The following is a 24,028-nucleotide window of genomic DNA, read 5'->3' as shown; positions in this document are numbered from 1 at the left end:
CAGCAAAGCAACAAAATCGGTGATTTCATAGTAGTTGTATTTTCTAATGCATTTCGAAACTGGTTTCCACGTAGGCATACAGAGAGCTACAAAAAAGTGCTAAAACCCAGATCCCATAGTGTTTCGCTCTATACCAGGTCTAAAGGAGCCGGGGTACAGGGTTGGTCTCCGTCTGGCTCTGACTTCCCCGACTCGCTCCCTGCGCAGGTCCGGGCGGTTGGGATGTGTTTGGAGGAGGGTGAGGATGAGGATGGTGGTGCCGCTGGCTGGGCAGGAATTCCTCCCTATGTTTTTGCATTTTGCATGGAAATGAGTGGTACCCAGAGAAGTTTCTTTCTAGTGAAGACCTTGAACGTGCTGGGTGGCGACTCCTGAGGAAAGGAGCGAGGGGGGTTTGTGCCGCCGTCATTCTCACTTTAATGTGATGCCGCTTGAACAGGAGGAGGCTTGTGCACGTGGCTGAGCACAGCCCGCTGGGCTGGACCAGGCTGCCTCCTCCTCTTCCTCCCTCCTCTTCTCCTCCCTCTTCCTCCTCCTCTCTCCTCCTCCTCTCTCCTCCTCCTCTCTCCTTCTCCTCTCTCCTCCTCCTCTTCCTCCTCCCTCCTCTTCTTCCTTCTTCTTCCTCCCTCTTTGTCCTCCCTCTTCCTCCTCTCTCTTTCTCTTGTTCTTCCTTCGTCTTCCTCTTCGTCCTCCTCCTCTTCGTCCTCCTCCTCTTCGTCCTCCTCCTCTTCTTCCTCCTCCTCTTCTTCCTCCTCTTCTTCCTCCTTCTTTGTCCTCCTTCTTCTGTCTCCTCCTTTCTCCTCCTCCTCCTCCTCCTCCTCCTCCCTGCAGCAGCCCTACCAGGACACAGCACTTTGTGGGGAGCACAGGCAGCTTCCCTGGGGGTGACGGGACATCAGGCTCCCACAGCTGCCCACGCTGGCACGGGCACTTGAGACAGCGCTTGGGTGCTTTGGTGTGTCCACATGGAGAGGAGAAGGAGGTGCTGGTGCAGGTGGTGTCGTTTGGGACCCAGTGCCCCCAAAGGGCGGTTTCTGCTGCATTTCCCGCGGGAGCACCCAGGCTCCACCGCTGCACCACGGCCGGTGCTTTTGCAAGTGCCCAGCGCTGTTTTCCCTCCACGCTCGGTGGTGGCCATTAATTTGAAGGAAAACAGGAAAAAGTTGTTCAGTGCATGTAGGGAACTTGAAAATGAGAGGATGAACGTACCTGTGCCTCTAGAAATTATGAGATGGGGGGCCTGGACCTTCCCTGCTGCCCCATGTTCACATGGAGAGTAATTTGGGCAGGATTTGCACAGGCTCTGCGCTTCACCCCTGGGCTTGGCCACTGCTGCATTTGTAAAATTGAGATCAACTAATGGGTAAATGCTGTCGAATGAGGGGCTCCGGCTGCTCCCAAAACCTGGTGCTTTGCTCAGGCTTTTAAAAGACTTTTTTTTTCATTAAAGGATGTGGTTTTTCTGACTTGCGGGACTTGCAGCCTTGGAGGAGCCGGGAGCCACAGGGTGCACATACCAGTGTGGAGAAAGGGCAGGTTGATTAAATGAATCCAAATAGAGTAACTCCTTAGGGTCTGGATGGATAAGGGGGACCATGGCGGGGAAACGCACTGTTTCCCATGGGAAGATGTGTCAGCATCCACTGAGACCGGGACACCTCGGTCACATCAGCGCTCACTTCTTGCTCCCAGAACATCTTTTAAAGTTAGGAGAAGGCAATAGGTTTGTGTTCTGCACAAGCTGATTGGGGTTTTTCCATGGGAACAGGCACTTTATCACTAAATCTGAGCCTCTCCAGGATGGTGGGCAGCGCTGGTTCCTTAGGCTGTTGTTTCACATGACTTTCCCCAGCAAAGTGGGTGTGTGGACTCGGTGCTCGTTGGCCTCCCTGGTTAATGATTGCCTGGGACTGCTCATGACTGAGTCAAGTTAATGTCTGGAGTGAGCACGGAGCCAAACCTGAGCTGGGGACCACGTCCTGGTGCCCATCCCGCATCCCAGCACAGTGAGCATCGCTTGGGCAGGACCAGCGCGTTTGGGTTTTATCCAGCTTCCTTCCAAAATCGAGGAACAAAATCAAGACACAAGTGTGATGGGAGCGGCCGAGGGCCCTGGGGGGTTCAGCTGGAGAACAGGAGCTGAGGGGAGCCCTTCTGATCTCTGAACTGCCTGAAAGGAGCTTGGAGCCAGGGGGGTCGGGCTCTGCTCCCCAGGAACAAGCGCCAGGAGCAGAGGAAACGGCCTCAAGTTGCACCAGGGGAGGTTGAGGTTGGATGTGGGGAACAATTTCTTCCCCAAAGGGCTGTGGGGCATTGGAACAGGCTGCCCAGGGCAGTGCTGGAGTCACCATCCCTGGAGGGTTGGACAGACGGACATGAGGTTCTCAGGGACATGGGGCCGTGCCAGGGGTGGGTTATGGTTGGACTCGATGACCCTGAGGATCTCTTCCAACCAAATTGATACTATGATTTTGTTCTGTGATCTAAAATCGGTGTAACAGGCCCCAGTGATTCAGAGTCTGAATATGAAAGGAACTGGAGAAATGTTGCCCATGCTCCAGAGCGGAGCCTCGGGTGGCAGCGCCCGTGATGCCGCCTGGTCCCTGGTGCATCAGCAAGTGGATGGAGGGAAATACGTGTGAACCTACTTTAAATACAGGCTTTACTCATTGCAAGTCTGCTTCTTGCAAGAAAGAGGGACCGGGCCTTCTAATAGACTTTTTTATTTATTAAAAAAGATAGTTTATCATTACAGAGATGCTTACAATTGCCTGCAGACGTGTGTGGTGGGGACCCGGTGCAGCTCAGCGTCCCCGTGCCAGGACCCAGCACGCTGCAGGGCTGAACCCAAACCCGCGGAGCGCCCGGCGCTGCTTTCAAATTACAGTCACCAAAGGCGATTTTATTTTGATTGATTTCCCAACAAACCGGTTATTTCAGAAACGACTGGCTGCCGCTCTTGGCCATTTCTGGCTGACCGGTTGGCTCCGCGTCGCATGGTTTAATGATTGCACACTTTGTGCCGGTTAAATAGCGCTCAACAAGGAAACAGGAGAATAACCACACTGGGCTAATCTTAAGAAAAACAAGGATTATAAAAATGACTCTGAGGTGCTGACTGCTGGAAGCGAAACCTATTTTGTGGGTTTGCTGCTGCACCTTTGCTTAAAGAAATATTTGGAGCTGTTGTTGCACTCGTTTTCTCAGCAGATGGGCGACTCCATTGCCGGCACGTTCACCCGTCTGGAAAGTAATTATGTCGCTTGGTCAGGTCTTGATTTGCACTTTTATTAGCGTGTGCTTAACTATTACTGCCTTCAGAAGATAGATTAGTTCTTCTTTATAACCAAAAAACAAACCCGAACCCAAACGCGTGATGCTGCACCACAGAAACATTTATTTGTTTAAAAAGAAAAAAGAAAAAAAGTTGATTAAAAATATTTCAAGCTGTTGTAAGCTGACCTTAAAATGTAAGTAATTGGTGCCAATGCAACAGGAAATGTAAAATATGAGCTATTTCTGTGTGCCGTCTCCACGGCCTTTTCTTACAGCATCGTTGGCCGTGGGAAGTTCTCTTTGTGTGGGTCAAGAAATTCGCCATTGATGTTTTATGTTTAACTTTCCCCTTGTTATGGGAAGGACGCGATTCGTGGCGCAGACGTTCACTTGCTGCTGGCAAGAGCTGTAGTAAAATGCTGTAAAAAACTGCCAGCATGTGTGGGGGCTCCAAAAGTGGCCTGGACAGGGATGGGGACAGGGATGGGGACAGGGTCTGAGATCGCTCCACTCCCCATCGGGCAGAGCATCCTTTCTCCCCTAAATAGCCTTGCACTTCTGTTTCTGGTGCCAGCCAATAGATCAAAATACAGGTGGCTCAGTAGATGGTTGTACCATGGGGATGAAGCTCCCGGTCACTTATTTTAGTGTATTTGCTAAAACTTTAATAGAAACTAAAAAAAAAAAAAAGTCATATAAAGCCCTAAGTGTTTTAAATATTTATTTTTTTGAGTGTAAAACGTTATGAGCTGGAGGTATTAAAGGCTTTCCCAAAATTCCAATGTGCTGGTGTGTGGGATGGGATTTGCTCAGCACCTGTGCAGTGGCTGCCGGGAGTGGGGCCGCCGGGACGGGCGCTACCAGGGCCTGGGTTTGCCCGTTGTTTAATTTCTTCCCTAGTTCCTTATTGCCCAAACATCTTTTCTTGTTCTCCTGACGGCTGTGTTGAGAAGGGCAGGACTAGCAATGCTTTTATATTTATTTCCTAGTTGTGTTTGAAAAATAAACGAGCAGGAGTTGCTAGTGGCTCCACAAGGTCAGCGGGTGTATGATGTATTCATGATTCATTAATGTAATTTCTTCTTCACTTCATCAACAAAGGAAAATAAATTATACAAAAAGCCCTGAAAAGGCCCGTTTGGACTTCATTTGCCTGATCAACGCCGTCTTGTGCCACCGATTGTTTCATCCTCACGTTGCCTTTAGTTCTGCAAACAGTAAAAGTGATTTGAATTAATTGCTCACAAGTTCGCTGATGACACCAAACTGGGAGGAGTGGTGACACTGGAAGCTGTGCTGCCATCAGAGACCTGGACAGGCTGGAGAGCTGGGTGGGGAGAAATTTAATGAAACAGAACAAGGACAAGTGTAGAGTCTTGAATCTGGGCAGGAACAACCCCAGGTTCCAGTGTAAGTTGGGGAATGACCTATTAGAGAGCAGTGTAGGGGAAAGGGACCTGGGGTCCTGGGGACAGCAGGGTGACCATGAGCCAGCACTGGGCCCTTGTGGCCAGGAAGGCCAATGGTACCTGGGGTGGGTTAGAAGGGGGTGGTCAGTAGGTCAGAGAGGTTCTCCTGCCCCTCTGCTCTGCCCTGGGGAGACCACACCTGGAATATTGTGTCCAGTTGTGGCCCCTCAGCTCCAGAAGGACAGGGAACTGCTGGAGAGAGTCCAGCGCAGCCACCAAGATGCTGAAGGGAGTGGAGCATCTCCCGTGTGAGGAAAGGCTGAGGGAGCTGGGGCTCTGGACCTGGAGAAGAGGAGACTGAGGGGGGACTCATTCCTGGGGATCAATATGGAAAGGGGCAGTGTCAGGAGGATGGAGCCAGGCTCTTCTGGGTGACAACCAGTGACAGGACAAGGGGCAATGGGTGCAAACTGGAACACAGGAGGTTCCACTGAAATTTGAGAAGCAACTTGTTCGTGGTGAGGGTGGCAGAGCCTGGCCCAGGCTGCCCAGGGAGGTTGTGGAGTCTCCTTCTCTGCAGACATTCAAACCCGCCTGGACCCCTTCCTGTGGAACCTCAGCTGGGTGTTCCTGCTCCATGGGGGGATTGTACTGGATGAGCTTTCCAGGTCCCTTCAACCCCTGGCATTCTGTGGTTCTGTGTGATTCTGTGATGTGTGGCCCAATTGTGGCTTTCCTTCATTTCCCCAGCTAAAGTCAAGCTTAGGAGGAGGTGCTGGCTGGGCTGGGCCTAGGCCGGGTTTGCGGGAGGGCCTGTCCTGGCTCTGGGGGCTGCAGAGCCCCAGCCTGGCAGCTGCTGGGGGGAGGGCCCATCTTGTTTGATGTATAATAAAAATCCTACTGTCTTCCTTGCCTGCCGTGACTGGTAGTCATTTTACTCATCCCTAATAGCTCTAGTTAATCTTGCAACAAGACTTTTCCCGTGAGATATCTGTAAACCAAAGCAAAACAAATCAACCTTTCTTCCTTCAGTATCTCTAATGCGCCACCTCCCTCCCAAACAAACAAGAAAAAAATCCCTATTCCTGCCCTCCTCTGGTGAACAATGACTCATTCAGCAGATTTTTTTCTTTTTTTTTTAAATTTTTTTTTATTTAATGTTCTCATTTTGGCCTTTGCCTCCCTCGGGTGGCCGCGTTGCAGGGGGAGCTGGCAGTGCCGCCACCGGTGCGGATTGCCCAACTCCGACCAGCCTCTGCATTCAACCCTTTACAACTCTGCCAAAACTTCTTCAGCCTTCACGACTCAATTTTCCAAGCCAGGTGTCTGCCTAAGGGGGGAATTTGTTTGGAAAAGCTGCAGCAAGAGCTGCCCTGGCTGATGAATGAGGCTGGAAGGAGGACGGGTTCGCCCACGCTGGGCCCAAAATTTGCCGTGAGTGTTGGGGAAAGCGCGTTGTCCTGGACCCACGTGGTTCTGGGTCCCTCCCGCTCTGGGGGTCTTTTGTTGATCTGTCGAGGTTTAAGGAATTTTTAGGAATCTTTAGGAATTTTTGTGGGTTTTGAGACCTGGGCCGGAGCCCTGCAGCCCCCAGAGCCAGGACAGGCCCGCCCGCAAACCCGGCCTAGGCCCAGCCCAGCCAGCACCTCCTCCTAAGCTTGACTTTAGCTGGGGAAATGAAACCAAAATTGGGCCGCACATCACAGAATCACACAGAACCACAGAATGTCAGGGATCAGAAGGGACCTGGAAAGCTCATCCAGTGCAATCCCCTCCAAAACGTGGCTGAATGTCCCGCTGGGCTCAGGCAGCTCGTGCAGTAGCCAAGTGCTTTGCTCCAGGACAAGCAGCAAAAACCGCTGTTGGACATGGAGTGGAAAATTGGGAGAACTTCTTGTATTTCAGGGTTGTGACGCTGTGGGAAAAAACACCGTGATCTGGCTGAATTATTAACCTGGGGAAGTCCTGGAGCTGCAGACGCTCAGTTGGGCCTCGAAGGGGCAGCCGGCGCAGAGCGTCCCTGCGTCCTCATCCCCGCGTTACCCAAACCCCGGCGCAGAGGAAAAACAGTGAAAATACATCTATATTTGCTGTTGAAGAATATTCTAACAATTTTAATTCTAAATTAAAACAAAACTATGATGAGCGAACATTGCAGAATCAATGACCTGCAGAATCAAGTGGCCCCGAGCAGGTCAGTCTGGCCACTAGAAATTTTATTTATTGGCCTTCATTTTGATTTTGTTTCTAAATCAAACTGAGCGCTGGAGGAGCTGAGGTTTGTGTGGAAGAAGCAGCGTGGGTTTCAGCAGCTCGGGGCTGTGTCACAGTGCGGGGCAGGCTGGTGGCACAGGGCGCATTCCATCCAAATGTTGGCATTCTCCCACTTTTGGTTTTGCAGTGGTGTTGTTTTTTGACGTGCTTTTAATGTAACCTGTGCATGGTGTTAAGTTTCCAGTATAAACTTATAAACACCAATTTTTTGATGATGCTGTTTGATACCTCTTGTTGGCTGCGATCGGTCAGACCCGCTGTTGGACTCCCCAGGATTTATGAGCCTGTGTTTTATACATCCCCTTCTTTATTTTCTCTCACGTTATCTTCTAATTTCCAAATCCTTCCCCATTTTCCCTTTCAACCTAATGTCTTAATTCTGCTGCTTTATGAATCCATGTAATTATGTTGAGTTCAAGTTGTTTGAAATCCACTTATGTCAGTATAGGAAGTACTTACTATATTAATCAAACGATCCAAGGTGGCTTCTCCTCTGAAGTCTGTAATTTGCGCTATACATATTCCTCCTAGTAATATCGAAGTTTGTAACAATGCACGTTTCCTTCATGTTCCCAAGGAGACACTGAAATGCAGTAATTCTCTTGATTTTTCTGAGTACACCAATAATTCATCCAGGATTGTGATGTTCCCCTGTGCATCCACCTCCAGAATCACAGCCATGGTCTCACCGCAGGGTCTGCAGAGGGCTGGGGGGAACAGCTGCTAATCCTTAAAACATAACATAATTTTCTTAAAAGAGTTCAGATATAATAATATTTGAATAATAAATGAATACAATAAAAAGTTTTCTTAAATATTTGGTTTCAATCAGCTTTGAGGAAGGACAGCCCGGGCGAGGGAGGGCTCTCGTTTTGGGTGGAAAGCAGCTGTTTTGCAATCACCATTTTGTTTCTGGGAAACCAAGAAGATGGTGGCGCTCGGTTTTGCTCGGCGTGTGTTTGTGAGCAAGCGGCGTGGGTGCAGATTTGCTCCGTCTCTGCAGGAGCAGAACAGTGTTTCCCATGTGTATTTATTGAATTTCATGAGTGTTTTCCCTTGCTGGGTCATCCCAGCAGTGAAACCTCGTGAAGGTAGTGGTGGGGTTTTGTGTCCCCCGCGTGGCCCAGGTTGGTGGTGAACGCTGGACAGGGGGATGCTCATCAAAAACCTGCAGAAACCGAGTTTCTGAGTCAAACCGGAGGTTCAGAGTGGGGGATTTAGCTCTGGTTAGAGCTGTAATTCCAGTAAAGCAGTCAAACTGGGGAAGGGAAGCGCTGAGCTTAATTCCAGGTCTGACAAAACCTGGTGCTGGAGAAATTGAATCTATAGAGTTGAGTTAGAGGAGCCCGAAAGTGCTTGAGAAGCAGCATCTTGTTTGCTGAGACAGTGGAGATAACACCAGCCATGGCAACTCTCCATGAGAGGAGAAATGCAGAAATAAGAGGCTTTTAGGACCCTAATGGGTACAAACCGGAACACAGGAGGTTCCACTTAAATTTGAGAAGAAACTTGTTCCCGGTGAGGGTGTCAGAGCCTGGCCCAGGCTGCCCAGGGAGGTTGTGGAGTCTCCTTCTGTGCAGACATTCAAACCCGCCTGGACCCCTTCCTGTGGAACCTCAGCTGGGTGTTCCTGCTCCATGGGGGGATTGGACTGGGTGAGCTTTCCAGGGCCCTTCCAACCCCTGACATTCTGGGATCTTGTGATTCTGTGAATGAAAAAAGGCTTGAAGTTTGTGGAGGTGCCTGAGCGCTCTGTCCCCATCCAGAGCGTGTGATGCCGCGGGTGACACCAGGGAGGTGGTGGTGCCCACCTGGCTCTCCAACTCTGCTCTGCTCATCAACAGGTTTCACCCTGTGCTGTTTTTGGTTCTGGCATAAAATTCGTTCAACAAGGCAGCGTAAACACGGAAAGCTTTGAAGATTTAGTTCGGTGTTTCTAAATAAATACAAAAGACGGCACATGCATGAGCTTGTGTGGGAGAGGATGGGTTGGCTCGTGGGGCAATGCGCATCCTTCTACCTTTGCGTATTGACACTGGTGACATCTTTTTAGACGGCAGCTATTAGAATAAGGGCCAGGTAGCAATGTTTTTCTCCCTTGTGCTGTTTGTGACCGTCTGTCTGTGGAAAATGGTTTTTTGTCCACTGCGTGATTTTGGAGCCAGAGTTTTGCCAGCTGGCCTGGTCTTGGCAGCATCGGGCCTGTACCAGATAACAGCCCCTGTCCTTAGTCTAAGTGTGTCACGCCAATCATAGCATTACGGTTTCAAACTGAAGGAGGGATACTTTTTTTCCTTCTTCTTTTTTTTTTTTTTGGTTGTTACTGATTAATTAGGTCAAATTCTCCAAAATTAGACTGCAGGAGAAAGAATGGGCCAACAATGTGCATTTGGACAAAACCCTCTGACGGAAAGCGATGGGGGCCAATTCCACCTCCTCCCCTGCGCACTCCATCCTGTGCCCCAAACTTTCTTCTCCCCAGAAGAGATTCATTTTTAAAATTGTATCCATTAATATCCCAATTTCCCTTCCCCCCCGCTTTCAAATCTTGCATTAAACCCCTGTAGATTCTGCTTTAAGTAGGCAATTAAGCTAACAACATAATTATATCCCTTAATGCTCATTTTAACTGGTTTAGAGAAGAAACAAAAGGGGAAAGCAGCTTCAAATATGTGGAAATAAAAGCTGCGTTGTAAAGATATTTTTGATACTCGCGATAATTTGTGCAAAGTGCCGAGTTTGCCCATTAGTGACTGCGGGGGAGCCCGGAGGTCACATTTGAGAGCCTTCAGGCACCGTGGGCTTTTACCTCCTGAATGTCCTTTCTCTGAACCCGCTCCCCGCTGTGAATTTTGGGGAATCCCAGGAGACTCAAGAGTACGTCCACTTCATATTGCGATATAGTGGCTACATAGCTGTGGCCTGGTAGGTTTTTATTACCTAAGCAATTAGTCACTGGAGACCTATACACTGAGTCTGCAAGCTGCTGCTTTACCCTGTGTATTAGCAGAAAATAGAGCGCTGCAAAATAACATTGATGGAGAATGATGGCGGTAAATCTGTGCCGACATGAAGCTCCTTTGCTGCCCAGCAGACCCGCTGGGGAGCGGTGCCAGCGCGGTTACCAGCAGAAAAACTTCAGTGGTTTTCTGCAGAGCACACAATTCCGCAAAAATCTGTTGGCAACGCACAAAGTTTTATGAAGACCCCTGAGCTTGGAGCTGGGACGCTGCTTTGGCATCTGAGGTCTTGCCAGGGAGTCCAAGTGCTTGGCTGGGGCCTGGGTTCTGAGGGGGACTGGAGACTGCGAGCCGTGGTGCAGTGCACTGTGGACACTGCTGGGCTTTGCAGAAACCTGGGTTCGTTTTCAGTCTCCTTTGCCCACACTAATTCCAGTAAGGGCATAGAGATGCTGTTCAAGGAGTTTGACCCGTGAATGTGGATCGTAGAACGACTGAGAGAGCTGGGGCTGTTGAGCTGGAGAAGAGAAGCGGAGAGGGATCTGATCAATGGATCAATATCTCAGGGTGGGTGTCAGAGGATGGAGCAGACTCTGTTCAGTGGTGCCCAACGCCAGGGTGAGGGGCAACGGGCACAGACTGAAACACAGGAGGCTCCATCTGAACATGAGCAGAAACTTCTCTGCTGGGAGGTGCCAGAGCCTGGCCCAGGCTGCCCAGAGCGAGTGTGGAGTCTCCTTCTCTGAGCCATTCAAACCTGGACACATTCCTGTGCATTCTACTCTAGGTGTAACTGCTTTAGAAGGTGGGTTGGACTGGATGATCTCCAGAGGTCCCTTCCAACCCCAGACAATGTGATTCTGTGATCTCGGAGCTGTATGATCCCGTCTCTATGTGAGCAGCAGTGATGGTCTAGACCTACTGAGGAGCATCAGCTCGATCATCTCTTCTGGATCATTCAGGTGACCATATATTGATTTTATTTTTTGTTGTTGACTGGAAAATAAACGATATCATTTTGGGCTGCATAGTGGAACAAAATCTGGGGCTTCCAAGTGCTTCGTTTAGATTTTGAACACATAGTTCTTGCTTTAAGAAATAAATAGGGCAGATATTTTGCCTGTATGAATCAGAAAATTTTAAATGTCAGAGTGTGTCACTTTTTGCAAATGAGAGCCCTGTTCTATTGTGTGAACGGTTCAGCAAAAATTACACTAATCCATGCGATGGTCGGTCTTGCTACAGCTACACTTCTGCCTGAAAATAATTTCCCTGCAGCAACATAGCCTCATTTTTTTCAGCTCCGTGAGCTATAGAGAATTGCAGGTCACGCAGGTCGGGTCGGGGTGATGTTTGTCCCATGCAAATTGCTTGAAAAACGGTTTCTTTAGCCCAACTGATTGCTGAGATGGCGATTTGGGGGTGCCAGCAGCAAAGGTCGATGGCATGGGGTGATGTCCCGCTCTTCCCAGTGCCGGCTCCGCTTTGGGGAATCCTGGTGAGGTTTGTGGGGTTGCTGTCCCCTCTGCCCGGGGACAATCCTTGCGATATCTCGGTAGGATCCCTCCTGCAGCCTTGGTGGGTTTACATGTACCCAGGAAAAAAGCTGGTTTTCCTCTTTCCTTCGTGTCCCAATGGCCATAATTGTTGGGAAGACCGCAAACTGGTCAGTAGGTCAGAGAGGTTCTCCTGCCCCTCTGCTCTGCCCTGGGGAGACCACACCTGGAATATTGTGTCCAGTTGTGGCCCCTCAGCTCCAGAAGGACAGGGAACTGCTGGAGAGAGTCCAGCGCAGCCACCAAGATGCTGAAGGGAGTGGAGCATCTCCCGTGAGAGGAAAGGCTGAGGGAGCTGGGGCTCTGGAGCTGGACAAGAGGAGACTGAGGGGGGACTCATTCCTGGGGATCAATATGGAAAGGGGGATGAAGCCAGGCTCTTCTCGGTGACAACCAGTGACAGGACAAGGGGCAATGGGTTCAAACTGGAACACAGGAGGTTCCTCTTAAATACGAGAAGAAACTTGTTGGGGGTGAGGGTGTCAGAGCCTGGCCCAGGCTGCCCAGGGAGGCTGTGGAGTCTCCTTCTCTGCAGACATTCAAACCCGCCTGGACCCCTTCCTGTGGAACCTCAGCTGGGTGTTCCTGCTCCATGGGGGGATTGCACTGGATGAGCTTTCCAGGGCCCTTCCAACCCCTCACATTCTGGGATTCAAACCCAGCCGCCCTTGCAAGAGCAGCCAGACCTTTTGGGGCTTTTTTGAATCTTGGAGGATTGTTTGTTTATTTATTGATTTATATCTGCTCGGGGAGTCAATCTGGTGATATTTATAGGATTTGCGGTTGGCTGATGGGAGTTATTTTGCAAGCAGAATTTCTAAGATTTCTACTTTAAGCCTGCTTTTTCCCAACCTCCTTCATTTTCACCCTTCTCTTTTATTACTTTTCCTCTTTTTTTACTCTTTTTTTCTGCTTTTTTCTGTTTTTTTCATATTTGAGGGAGCCAGGCAGACTGAACTCTTTCTGAATGAATTTTCCCCCTGTAATTACTGCTCTTTTTTAAGTTCAAAAAAAATTATCCAGCCTTACGTTCCTTCCCCCCTTCTTACTTTTAGATCAATGTGGTTTGACTTCTTTACTTTTTTTCTCTTTCCAAAGTAAAATGACCACTATTTGCGTCTATTAAAAGTCGTACAGAACTGGGAGAGGAGGCGACATCCCATAGTTACCCTCTCAGCGGTAAATGTTTGTTTGCTTTCGGCCTCTTTGCCCGTCTCTAAATGCTACAAGGGATTTTGTTGATAAAAATAATCGGTTTTATTTTTCAAAATGAAAACTTTCCCTATGGGGAAAGGATGTTGTGTAGTCTTGGGTACCAGCGTTGTAAGGAACCCTTGGCCAATGCTGGTCCTTATGGTCCTACTGGTCCTTATGGTCCTGACACCGTCTCACTGCAGTATTTATCAAATTATGCGTTTTTCTAAATTCTACACACTAATTTTCTGCCTTGGATTATTGTGTGTTTGTCAAACGTTTAATTTTTCATTATGTACCTCGGATTTAAGCTGAAGATGTCAGACTGTTGCATCCACGCCATGTTGTTCATTATGGAGACACCCAAAGCATTCTCCAAAATTTACTGAGAAAAAAGAGGTAAAACCAACTCCAAAATTTCTGCCCAGAGATGGCGTTGCTCCCGCTGAAACACAGACGACTTACCCATGAGCTGGAGCAGCTCCTCTGGGACGCGTTTCACAGCCTCTGCACATTTAAGGGGCAAAGTTTTAATCTTATGAAAGCTTCTTCCAAGAAGGGCCTCATCACCGGGCTCCTTCCTGGCCCCGACACCCCGGACTCTGTGCCGGGGTTGTCCCAGCAGCGTGCACGATCCTCCGAGGATGTTCTTGACATGAGTTGGTTTTGCTTTTGTTCTTAGTTTTTCCTCGCATCTTGGGCTGGGGCTTCGTGGAGGGACCAGCAGGATGATCCGTGTCAGTCACTGTCCTCACGCTGGTGACAGCAATGGGACTTGGAGGGTTCGTGGCCAGATGGGAGGTCACCACTTTGGAGATGGTTTTTGCTCTAAATCAAGGCTTGACTCCCTCTTTCCCAGCATCCTTTTTAATGCTCAGAGCAGGATGTGAGCATCTACAACAGCTGGTGTTGCAGGTGGGCCTGTGGCTGCTGGGGCATCTTGCTCTCAGGTACTTGTCCTGCTTTACCATGGCGATGACAGAAATGCTCCCAGTGTCTGTGTTGCAGTGTTGCTCCTGCAGGTATGTTCAGATTTGGATGTCCTGCTGTCTGAGAGCCTGGGGGTCTCCTGGCTGGTCTGCACTTCAGCCCAAGCGTGCCGGGCTCCGGCCACCACCTGGAGGTCAGACCTGCTGGGGAGGTTGTGCTCCCCGCTGCGTTTCCAGCCACTGCAAACCCCTGCACTCGCTGTTACAGGATCACAGAATTCCGGCCTGGTTGGGGTTGGAAGGGACCTCTGGAGATCATCCAGTCCAACCCACCTTCTAAAGCAGTTACACCTAGAGTAGATTGCACAGGAATGTGTCCAGGTTTGAATGTCTCAGAGAAGGAGACTCCACACCCGCTCTGGGCAGCCTGGGCCAGGCTCTGGCACCTCCCAGCAGAGAAGTTTCTGCTCATGTTCAGATGGAGCCTCCTGTGTTTCAGTCTGTGCCCACTGCCCCTCACCCTGGCGTTGGGCACCACTGAACGGTCTGGTCCATCCTCTGACACCCACCCTGAGATATTGATCCATTGATCAGATCCCTCTCCGCTTCTCTTCTCCAGCTGAACAGCCCCAGCTCTCTCAGCCTTTCCTCATGTGAAAGATGCTCCAGACCCCTCAGCATCTTTGTGTCCCTCCACTGGACTCTCCAGTGATTCCTTGTCCTTCTTCAACTGGGGAGCCCAGAACTGGACACAGAACTGCAGATGGGGCCTCACCAGGGCAGAGCAGAATGGGAGGATGCACAGAGGCTCAGTTTGGGATAGATTAGACCGGTCCCAGTCAACTTCTACTGAGTTCTTCCACATGCAGTGGAGCTGGGATGGTTTCTCAGGTTGCCTCCCATCAGCTGAGCCCCTGCACGTGCTCCAGCGAGGTGGTTCATCTTCAACTCAGCATTCAGGTCTTGCCCACCACATCGCATTGGCCACTGCTGGGGACAGGCTGGACCTCTGCGGTGGGTGGTGGCTCCAGGTGGGTCCTGCCATGAGGTGACACCTGCAGTGGGACACGGTTGCAGCCAGATGTGTCTGCTCACACACGCCTGGACAAAAGGTGTCTGGTGGCACTTCTGTAGTAAAACATGTGGGATTCCATGTGTAAATAAGTCCCTGTTTTTTCTCCCCGAGCGCACTCGTAGCTGGTGAGATATGTTTGTTTTATCAAGTCGGAAAAGTGCCTATAACGGGATCTTTAAAAAGTTGATTTCCTGAGAGTTCCCTGTGCAACTGGAAACCTGGAGAAAGGGGTGGATTTCTGCAGTGCCGTCGCGTGGCTCCTTCTCCCCTCTTCTTCCCCCCAAGTAGAAAATAATCATCTCCTCCTCCCCCTCTAAGGTTTCATTCCATATACGTTTATTCTTTAAAAACATTTCCAGCTGTTTCTTCTGCTGGGAAACTCATACCATCTGTAAATAACCGCTTGATGCAGATAATTGTGTTGTTTTGCCTGGTCACTCTTATTTTCCAGCTCTGAGGAGAGTTCAGAAGTAATCAGTAATGCCTTTTGTCCTCTTCACCCGCAATTTGATTATTTTCCTCATAAAGAATGGAGTGAGAAGAGCACTGAGCAACAGGAGCTGGAGAAAACATTTTGATTACTTTTCAGTTGTTTGTAATCAAGGAGTAACTCTTTAAATGCAGCCCAATTTACTACATTGATTTAATTCATAGTTTTAATTTCATGACCGTTTTGGAGAGAAAGAAAAGATACGTCAGGTTGAAGATTTTAAATATTTGTTTGAACATTTGTAGTTTTAAGTTAAATTTTATGTTCTCTTTCTTTGGGAAAGTGCTGGCAAGTGCTGCTTGGATTTCCTTAGGCTGCCACGAGAGAAAAATTGCAATTCAAAGCACAGATTCTGCCAGGACTTGTAGCAAGTTCATAAAATTACTCCTGTGAATATTCCCTTGGTTCAAAGGCAGCTGCTTACAGCCCTTACAGAATCCCAGAGTGTCAGGGGTTGAAGGGACCTGGAAAGCTCACCCAGTGCAATCCCCCCATGGAGCAGGAACACCCAGCTGAGGTTCCACAGGAAGGTGTCCAGGCGGGTTTGAATGTCTGCAGAGAAGGAGACTCCACAACCTCCCTGGGCAGCCTGGGCCAGGCTCTGACACCCTCACCAGGAAGAAGTTACTTCTCGTATTTAAGAGGAACCTCTTGTGTCCCAGTTTGCACCCACTGCCCCTTGTCCTGTCACTGGTTGTCACCTTAAACACGTCTGCGACTTTCCGAAGCATCGGGAGCCGCGGTGGGTGGTTGGTGCCACGGGAACCTTGGGTCCTTTGCGTGCAGATTTTTTCCATTTCAAAACATTGAGCGCCTCGCCAGGCCGGGGCTGCAGTTGCGCTGGGATTTTTTGCTACCGCACCATGTTTGGTGTTTGCATCTCCTACCAAAACCCCACGTGTGCTTTTTCCAGCACAGATTCAACCTTTTTAGTTTCAAACTTTTTAGAAGAACTTGTATTTATGAGTTAGTGAGGCAGCTCGGAAATCGGGCAGATGCATGCAACACACCCGAGTTATTAAATTAAGATTATAAAATGGGAAGATAATAAACAATAGGCAAGAACTGAACACAATGGAACTGAATGAGAATAATTTCTAGATTTTAATTGTGATTTTTTTCTTCTTATTATTTGCCTACTTATGATGTTCACTTCTGTGCTGCAACTTTCTCTGCCCAAGACGAGGATTTGGGGAGAAGTTTGAGCAAACTCAGTGCAGCCATTTGCAAGATGAAACAATGTGGGGGGAAAAAAACGGGGGGGGAGAGAAAAAGAAAGAAGTTAAAAGAAAAACAATTTTCCTGCCAATACACAGAGAATTGAGATCAGTGTGGAGAGGCCCCCGGGTGAAGTGAAACTCCAGGAGCGGAGAGGATCCCTCCTGGCTTGGCTTTTGCAGCGCAGCCCCAACCTTCGTGTTGGGCTGATCGACCTCCTGGCTGGTTTCGTCAGTAGTGTTTGTTACTAATTAGCATTTGGGAGGCACCTAGTGGCTTCGAGGCAACTGGGAAGCTACAGGAAGATGAGTGGTGAGAAGTGTTGTCGGTTGTTAATTCTCCCCGGTACCATGGGACAGACACCGGGAGAGGTGGGTCAGCACACACCTCCGTGGTGGGACCAGAGGAGACCCCGCTGCAACGGGGACGGCTGGATGGGGGACGAGAGCATCTCTTCTGCCACTGCCATGGGGGTCCTTGCCGAGCATGGCCATCCTGTGGTACCATTGCCCTTGGTGGTGACCTTTTCTGGCTTAAGGTCTTCCTTGACGTGTGTGCTCCTTGGCCACCAGCAGGATGGGGACATTGCCAGGGGCCTGGCCAAGCTTAGACAGTGCTGTATTCCCAAACCACTGTGATTTCTTTTTAGTCTGGGCAGCCGTCTCCAACAGGCTTTTATTTGCATGGGTAAATGTGGTGGGTGAGGTGGCTGCTCAGTGAACCTTGTGAATTTGGGTGTGCTTAAGCATGGTCCAAACTCAGGATTTAGAGCTGCCCTGGGGGTGACGGGCTCCCTGTGTCCCCAAGTGCTGAGCATCGGGGTGCTCCGTCTGTCCAGCTTGGGCCATGTCCCTGTTGGTCACAGTCACCTTGGCACCTTCCCATGAGTGAACCTGGGGAATCTCAACATTAAAACAAGTCTTTCTAAAGCTGAGTTTAAATAATACATATGCCTGGGAGCAGTGAGCACCTTCCTCTCACACTGGACGCTTTCCCATACGTGGTGTTAGAACCCAAACAGGATCATTGCTCCTCACACCAATGGGTGGTCCATGGGTTTTTGGTACCACTGTGTCTCCTATGTTCCCGTGCTCCAGCACTGGAGGTGTTGGGCATCACCTGTGCACGTCCCCGGCAGGTTTGGTTTGTTCCCATCGTCAGCTCCTCCATCATCCTTCTTGCTGCTGTAAAGCTCATCCTTGGCATGGCAGGAGCCGAGTGTCTGTGGCCGGGGTTGGAGTCACTGCCTTTTTCTTCTGATGACCTCAAGTAGAAAACGCTCCCGCTGTTCTTATCTCAAAGGGCTCAAAATCTCAGGGGTTTAGTTTTTAATGTTGGGTTTTCTTGAAGAAGCATGGACCTCAGCCCATCTGTGGCTGAGCAAAAGCGTGATATTCCCCTGGATGCTCACGAATAATTTTGACACTACTATTGTTTCCAGTTGCTACCAGCATCTCCAATGTGCATCTTGGCCATGTTGCCCCACGGGACGGGGGGTTTTACAGACATAGATGGGTGGAGGACACTCACTGCCGGGGCTCAGCTCTGCCCTGGGACCGCAGAAGACTCCTTGGTTAGGGCTCATATTTCCTTCCTGCAGATTTCTCTTTTATTATTCTTATTTTGGTTGTTTCTTGAGGGGAAGCTGCAGCTGAGGAAATAGGCAGCGCATTCCTCCGGCCCAAGGAATGAACTTGTTCCCTGGTGGAAAATTCATCCCTTTTGGAGGGATCTGCAAAGGCAAATGGTGAGGACGGGACCAGCCTGGAGCACCAAGGATCATTTTCCTTCGTGCAGAGTTGCCCAGATTCCAGGATGAGCCCAACACGGGTCATGCTCTTCATAAACTTTGGGGGACATCGCTGAGCTTTGGGAGGTCAGAAGGACAACGGAGGGTGATACAAGGGACCGCGGTGCCACGCGGGTTGGGAGTTTGGGTTTCCTTGGCATCCGCTGTGTGGGCAGGGAGAAGCAAAGATCCAGAAGAAGAAGGGACACGGGTGTATTGATGGGTCCTGTTGCTCTGCAGATGTTTTGGTGTGATGAGGGATTTTTTTTTTCCTGTTTAATGAAGATTAAATAGGAAACGGCCAATGTCTTGGCCTTTGTTTAGGAAAAAAAGGAGAGGGAAAAAAAGGCACTTCCTGCATTTTCTCTTGCTCTGAAGTGAATAATAATAGACAGCGCAGGTAGGCAGGCCTGCAGTTATTTTTATGGCGCATTCCTTTGTGAGACCTGTTTTCAGTTGCTTCTCCCGTTGCCAAATATTAATCATTTGGGGTGAAATTTTCTGCGCTGGGTGCCGGTGGCTCCTTTCTAAACCACATGTGTGTTTTTGTGTTTCGCCCACAATTATTCAGCTGTCTTTGGGAAAAGTAGGTTGGGGGGGGTTTGGTTTTGTTTTTCTCAGGTAAAATAAATAATTTAACCCTTTACAAAGCATCTGGAGGGTTCAGTGTGACTTTCCCTGCTCTGGGAGAGGAGCTGGAGTGAGCGGCTTCTGCTCCCCCTCTGAACCCCAGGCAGGCTTAGGGGCATCTCCCCTTGGCAGAGCCGGGGTGAAGTTCGGAGGCGAATCATGGTTGTCTACAAGTAAATAAATGGATTTAAAGGTGTTTTCCCCTTGGGGAGGCCTTTGGCGGGGCAGATGGGGGGTCCTGGCCCCCCATCCCACGCTGGGTGTCCCGCCTGTGCGAGTGGGGCTGAGCGCGGCCTACGCGGGTGCAAATCCGAGTGATGTGAATGATCGATTTTCATCATCGTTTAAGTGATCAGGCGGAAAGCCCGTGCTTAAATCCTTCAAAATCTCATTTAACATTTTCGTGGGCTTTAGTTATTTTGTTGTTTTGCAGTAACTGTTAAAATATTGCGGGTTTTTTCCTAATATAGTGTAGCCCTTTCTATAAACATGCGTTTCTCAGGTCAGTTGTACATCTGCTTGGACTCCTAATTTTTGACACTTTATCCTGTTAGAAGATGTTGACTGATACATTTCTTATTTATCACATGATTTACTTTTCACTTACAACTTGAGCATATGGTCAGAAACCACATTCTGCTTTAGTGCATTTTGATTTCATAGATATTTATTAGCTCTAGTTAAACAAAACTACTTCAAACATACCTGGTACGTACAAAAGCAGCTCTAGGGAACCATATTTTGAATTGTAAATAGTTTTACATGAGAGATTGTGTGAGTAATTATCCTGCCCGTGTTTTGGGGCCCTGGTCACCGACTGGTGGGAGGACACAAACTCTGCTCCTCTGCTTTCTCAGTTATCAATTAAGTCTCTGAATTAAATTACCTGGGTACGCTGGTGTGCAGGGTATTTCTCTGCCCTTCCCAAAGACGCTGCTTTGTCAAAAGCCGCTCTGACCCATTTTTGGCACATTCTGGTTGCTGGTGGTTAAATGGTTATTTCCAGGATTCACCACTTTGGCTTGCTTAGGGTATTTGTAGTATTTAAATACCACTTTTTAGGATTTAAATGCAATGTTTTATTTTAAATGAATTAATAGTGTGGTCTGCAAAAGGCATCATCCCTTCACGTTTGGTTCCAAATGGGCTTACTACAAAATAAAAGGAGAAAAAGCTTCTTTCAGCCAGATTTTTAGAAATTATGTGTATGCGTCTCCTGGTTTTCCCTGTGCTGAAGGTGGGGAGGAGGAAAAGGAGAGGAGGTCACCTTTGGGTGGGAAGGCTGGTGGACACCGTATGCACATCCACCCATTTGAGTCCGTGGGTCTTTGGTGTCGAGGTTATTTTGAGATTTCCTTCACGATTACTGAGGGTCGGAACCGCCTAACGAGGCTCTGAGCATCGCGCCACGGTGGACCTGGAGAGCTGAGGGGTGTGAAACAGCTCACATCGCTGAGAGTCCAGTGTTGGAAGGGACCTGGAAAGCTCATCCAGTGCAGTCCCCCCATGGAGCAGGAACACCCAGCTGAGGTTCCACAGGAAGGTGTCCAGGCGGGTTTGAATGTCTGCACAGAAGGAGACTCCACAGCCTCCCTGGGCAGCCTGGGCCAGGCTCTGACACCCTCACCCCAAACAAGTTTCTTCTCATCTTTCAGTGGAACCTCCTGTGTTCCAGTTTGCACCCATTGCCCCTTGTCCTGTCACTGGTTGTCACCGAGAAGAGCCTGGCTCCATCCTCCTGACACTCCCCCTTTCCATATTGATCCCCAGGAATGAGTCCCCCCTCAGTCTCCTCTTGTCCAGCTCCAGAGCCCCAGCTCCCTCAGCCTTTCCTCACACGGGAGATGCTCCACTCCCTTCAGCATCTTGGTGGCTGCGCTGGACTCTCTCCAGCAGTTCCCTGTCCTTCTGGAGCTGAGGGGCCACAACTGGACACAATATTCCAGGTGTGGTCTCCCCAGGTCATTTATTGCCAGCAATTCATCCGCTCAACTCCAAACACAGACGTGAAAAGGAACATAAAATGATTGACACGCGTGATCCTCCGCAGAGGAACAGCTGCCTCAGCCGCGGTCAATCATAGTGGAGGCTCCAGCTACCACCCGTGCGTTACCAGGAATAACACACAGCATCACGGTGCCTGCATGATGCGTTCCCCAAATGAAGTTACACCTAAAGAGATTCTTGCTTCTTATATCTAAATAAATTCTTGGGTGATGAATAACTTTGCAACTCAGTTTTCTAGAGTTGAGATTGGCTACGTGCTTCCCAAATGGAAATATTTTAATTTTTGGTAATATTTAGGTAGGACTTTGTGCTGCGGCTGGAGTGGGTCTGCAGATGGTACAAAGGTTGTGCCTTTAGTTTTGGCTTCTCTATTTTGCAGCTTTCACAAGCACTCGTCCAGGTGACCTTTTGTTTTCTCTTCAGTGATGTTTTTCATGTGAATTAATGATTTCAGGAGGCTGGGCGATGTCCCTGCGGTTGGGAATGTGGCTCACAGGGTGAGGTTGGGTTGTGCAGAAAGTTCTTTGAGTATCCTGCTTGCTTCCTTCCTTCTTTCCCTTCCCCTTCCCTTCCCTTCCCTTCCCTTTCCCTTTCCCTTCCCCTTCCCCTTCCCCTTCCCCTTCCCTTTCCCCTTCCCCTTCCCCTTCCCCTTCCCCTTCCCCTTTCCCTTCCCCTTTCCCTTCCCCTTCCCCTTCCCCTTCCCCTTCCCCTTCCCCTTCCCTTTCCCCTTCCCCTTCCCCTTCCCCTTCCCCTTCCCCTTCCCCTTCCCCTTCCCCTTCCCCTTTCCCTTCCCCTTCCCCTTCCCTTTCCCCTTCCCCTTCCCCTTCCCCTTCCCCTTCCCCTTTCCCTTCCCCTTCCCCTTTCCCTTCCCTTTCCCCTTGCCCTTTCCCTTTCCCTTCCCCTTTCCCTTCCCCTTTCCCTTCCCCTTCCCCTTCCCCTTTCCCTTCCCCTTTCCCTTTCCCTTCCCCTTTCCCTTCCCTTTCCCCTTTCCCTTTCCATTCCCCTTTCCCTTCCCCTTCCCCTTTCTCTTCCCCTTCCCCTTCCCCTTCCCCTTCCCCTTCCCCTTCCCCTTCCCCTTCCCCTTCCCCTTTCCCTTCCCCTTTCCCTTCCCCTTTCCCCTTTCCCCTTTCCCTTTCCCTTTCCCTTCTCTCTCTCCATTCCTTCTTTCTTTCCTTTTTCCTTTTTTCTTTTTTATTTCTTTTTCTTCTTTTTCCTTTTCCTTTTTTCTTTTTTCTTTTTTCTTTTTTTTCTTTTTTCTTTTTTCTTCTTTTTTTTTTTCTTTTTTCTTTTCTCTTCTTTTTTTCCTTTTCTTTTTCCCTACACACATCTGATCCTCTAGAAAATGCCCCAAAGGTTCAAACAATCCACCCGTTGCAGGAACCCATACAGCTCGCCCTTTTTTTTCCCATTGTGCAAGCATGACAAATCATTAATGTTTGATTGATTGTTTGAATTACGGGTGCTCCGCCGTCCTTTCTGCTCCCAACAGCTGTATAACAAATGAACATATCAGTGCTCACAAAGGATGGGAGATCTAACAGCAGCAATTACATCGGCAGCTCCTCCCTCCTGGCTCTGCCCGGCCGGTGGAGGGAGGACATTTTTGAACAGAAATTCCTCAAGTGGCCAACGATAATAACAATAATAACCAAAAAATACCTTTTTGTAATCGAATTAGGTTTCGATCTCTTCGTTTGCAGCGGATTTCCCCACCCTTCCCAAGCCAGGCCGCGTTTCTGCCGCGCGGAACCCGCGCAATCCCTTCCGACAGAATTTTACAGCGAGAATTGAAACAAACCAACCTCAAATTGCGATTTTTGGTTGCTATTCCTTTAAGATTTCCGAATTGCACTAAACGTGACCTCCATAACTTTTAAATTAAGAATTTATGCCGGCTTGAAATTTATGAAATATTTCAGCATGAAAGCAAGCCTTTTTCCCTCAGGAAAATTGAGCAATAAATCACAGCGCTCTCCATTTACTGCCCTCCAGCCAGCCAAAGAGAGGAGTTTTCCTTTCCTTCCCCCCTTCGTTCTGAAAAATAAAATGCAATCATATCAGACAGCTTAGCTGCTATCCTCCCACTCTCTAGAATTTTTAATTTCAGCTGTTTCTGCTTGGATTTATTTCCAATATTCCTGCTCGGCTTTTCAATTTCCTCAGTTATTAAATTTTAATTCAGTGCATTAGCATTTAAATTAAAAAAGGGTTTATTTTCTCGAAATCGTTGGCCAGCCCCCATCCCGCTGCACACGGAGCGCCTGTTTCTGCCGTTTGCGCAAAATGTGAAATGCGGCTAATGGCTTTGCACTTGTATTTGAACAAATTCAGAAATGAAATTTCGGAGTTTGGAATAATATTGGCTTTCCAAGGAAACCTCTGGTCTGAGAGCCGGGGGAGGGAGGCGGAAAGGAGGACACGCTGGTTACTCTTTGCTCAGCCCCTTCTCCCGACCCGGAGGGGCTCAATTAGGCAATTCATCGCTAACGAAGGGAGGTGCGATGGACCCGCCCCTCTAATCCATCTCACCTTGGGCGCAGTGTTGAATTTGCCTATTTCTGCCGTATTTCCCTCCTGCAGAATTCCCTATTTTTGCACAGGCGGGATTGTCACTTTAAAATTTGGTAAAGAGCAATAAAATAAATGGCGCGGGAGCAACCGGAGGGAATCGGCTCCAAAAGTCGCCTCCGCCATGAGGCCATGTCCCGCAAGCCTCTGCTTGGCTTTCCGTGCACAACGTGTCCCACCGGCGCTGAGCGCGGGGCACGCGTGGCAAACCCCAGGATCTGGGGTTCAGGAAGAGTTTGGAGGGCAGACTTGCTTTTCTTAACCTAAACCACCTTTTTTTGATGTCTTTTGCTCCCTTAGGCTGACGAGAGCAACAGCAGTGGGCGGAGGAGCTCGTCCAGCAGGTAGGTGGATGGTTTTCTCTGCTGGGCTGGGATGCAGGGGGCGGATGTGGCTCCGCTCGGGTGCTCTTCATCTTGGAGATGGGCGGTGAAGAGTTGGGAGCTCTTGGGTGCAGCATCTAGACACCCATGTTTGGATTTTGCTAGGAAAATGGATGCAAGAAGGACTATTTTGGGCTTTGGTCTGTGTGCAGTGCGGGGTGGTACAGCTGAGTCCCCCCAGCCAGGGCCCACGCCGTGGTGGGAGACCCATCACGGGATGAGGTTCTTGGATGAGACCTTGGGCCGTGGTTGGGTGTGAGGGGTGTCCCA

General features: G+C 49.3%; 1 protein-coding gene across 14 annotated transcripts in view; it reads left to right on the top strand.

Annotated features, from left to right (window-relative positions):
- The window catches only part of ZNF618 (zinc finger protein 618), a 169,623-nt gene that overhangs the window by 48,605 nt on the left and 96,990 nt on the right, over window positions 1-24,028 (top strand). For 13 of the 14 annotated variants that reach the window (XM_065853786.2, XM_065853787.2, XM_065853784.2 and 10 more), the window contains exon 2: window positions 23,676-23,719. In XM_065853786.2, coding sequence (XP_065709858.1) covers window positions 23,676-23,719 — 44 coding nt within the window. Of the gene's footprint in view, window positions 1-10,783; window positions 10,882-23,675; window positions 23,720-24,028 lie in introns of those variants that run through there. The other variant, XM_065853785.2, reaches the window with a different exon arrangement.

The sequence above is a fragment of the Patagioenas fasciata genome, chromosome 20, assembly GCF_037038585.1.
Source record: "Patagioenas fasciata isolate bPatFas1 chromosome 20, bPatFas1.hap1, whole genome shotgun sequence".
In the NCBI taxonomy this organism is placed as follows: Eukaryota; Metazoa; Chordata; class Aves; order Columbiformes; family Columbidae; genus Patagioenas; species Patagioenas fasciata.
The sequence above is the reverse complement of the archived record's forward strand: the minus strand, read 5'-3'. Positions and strand labels throughout refer to the sequence as shown.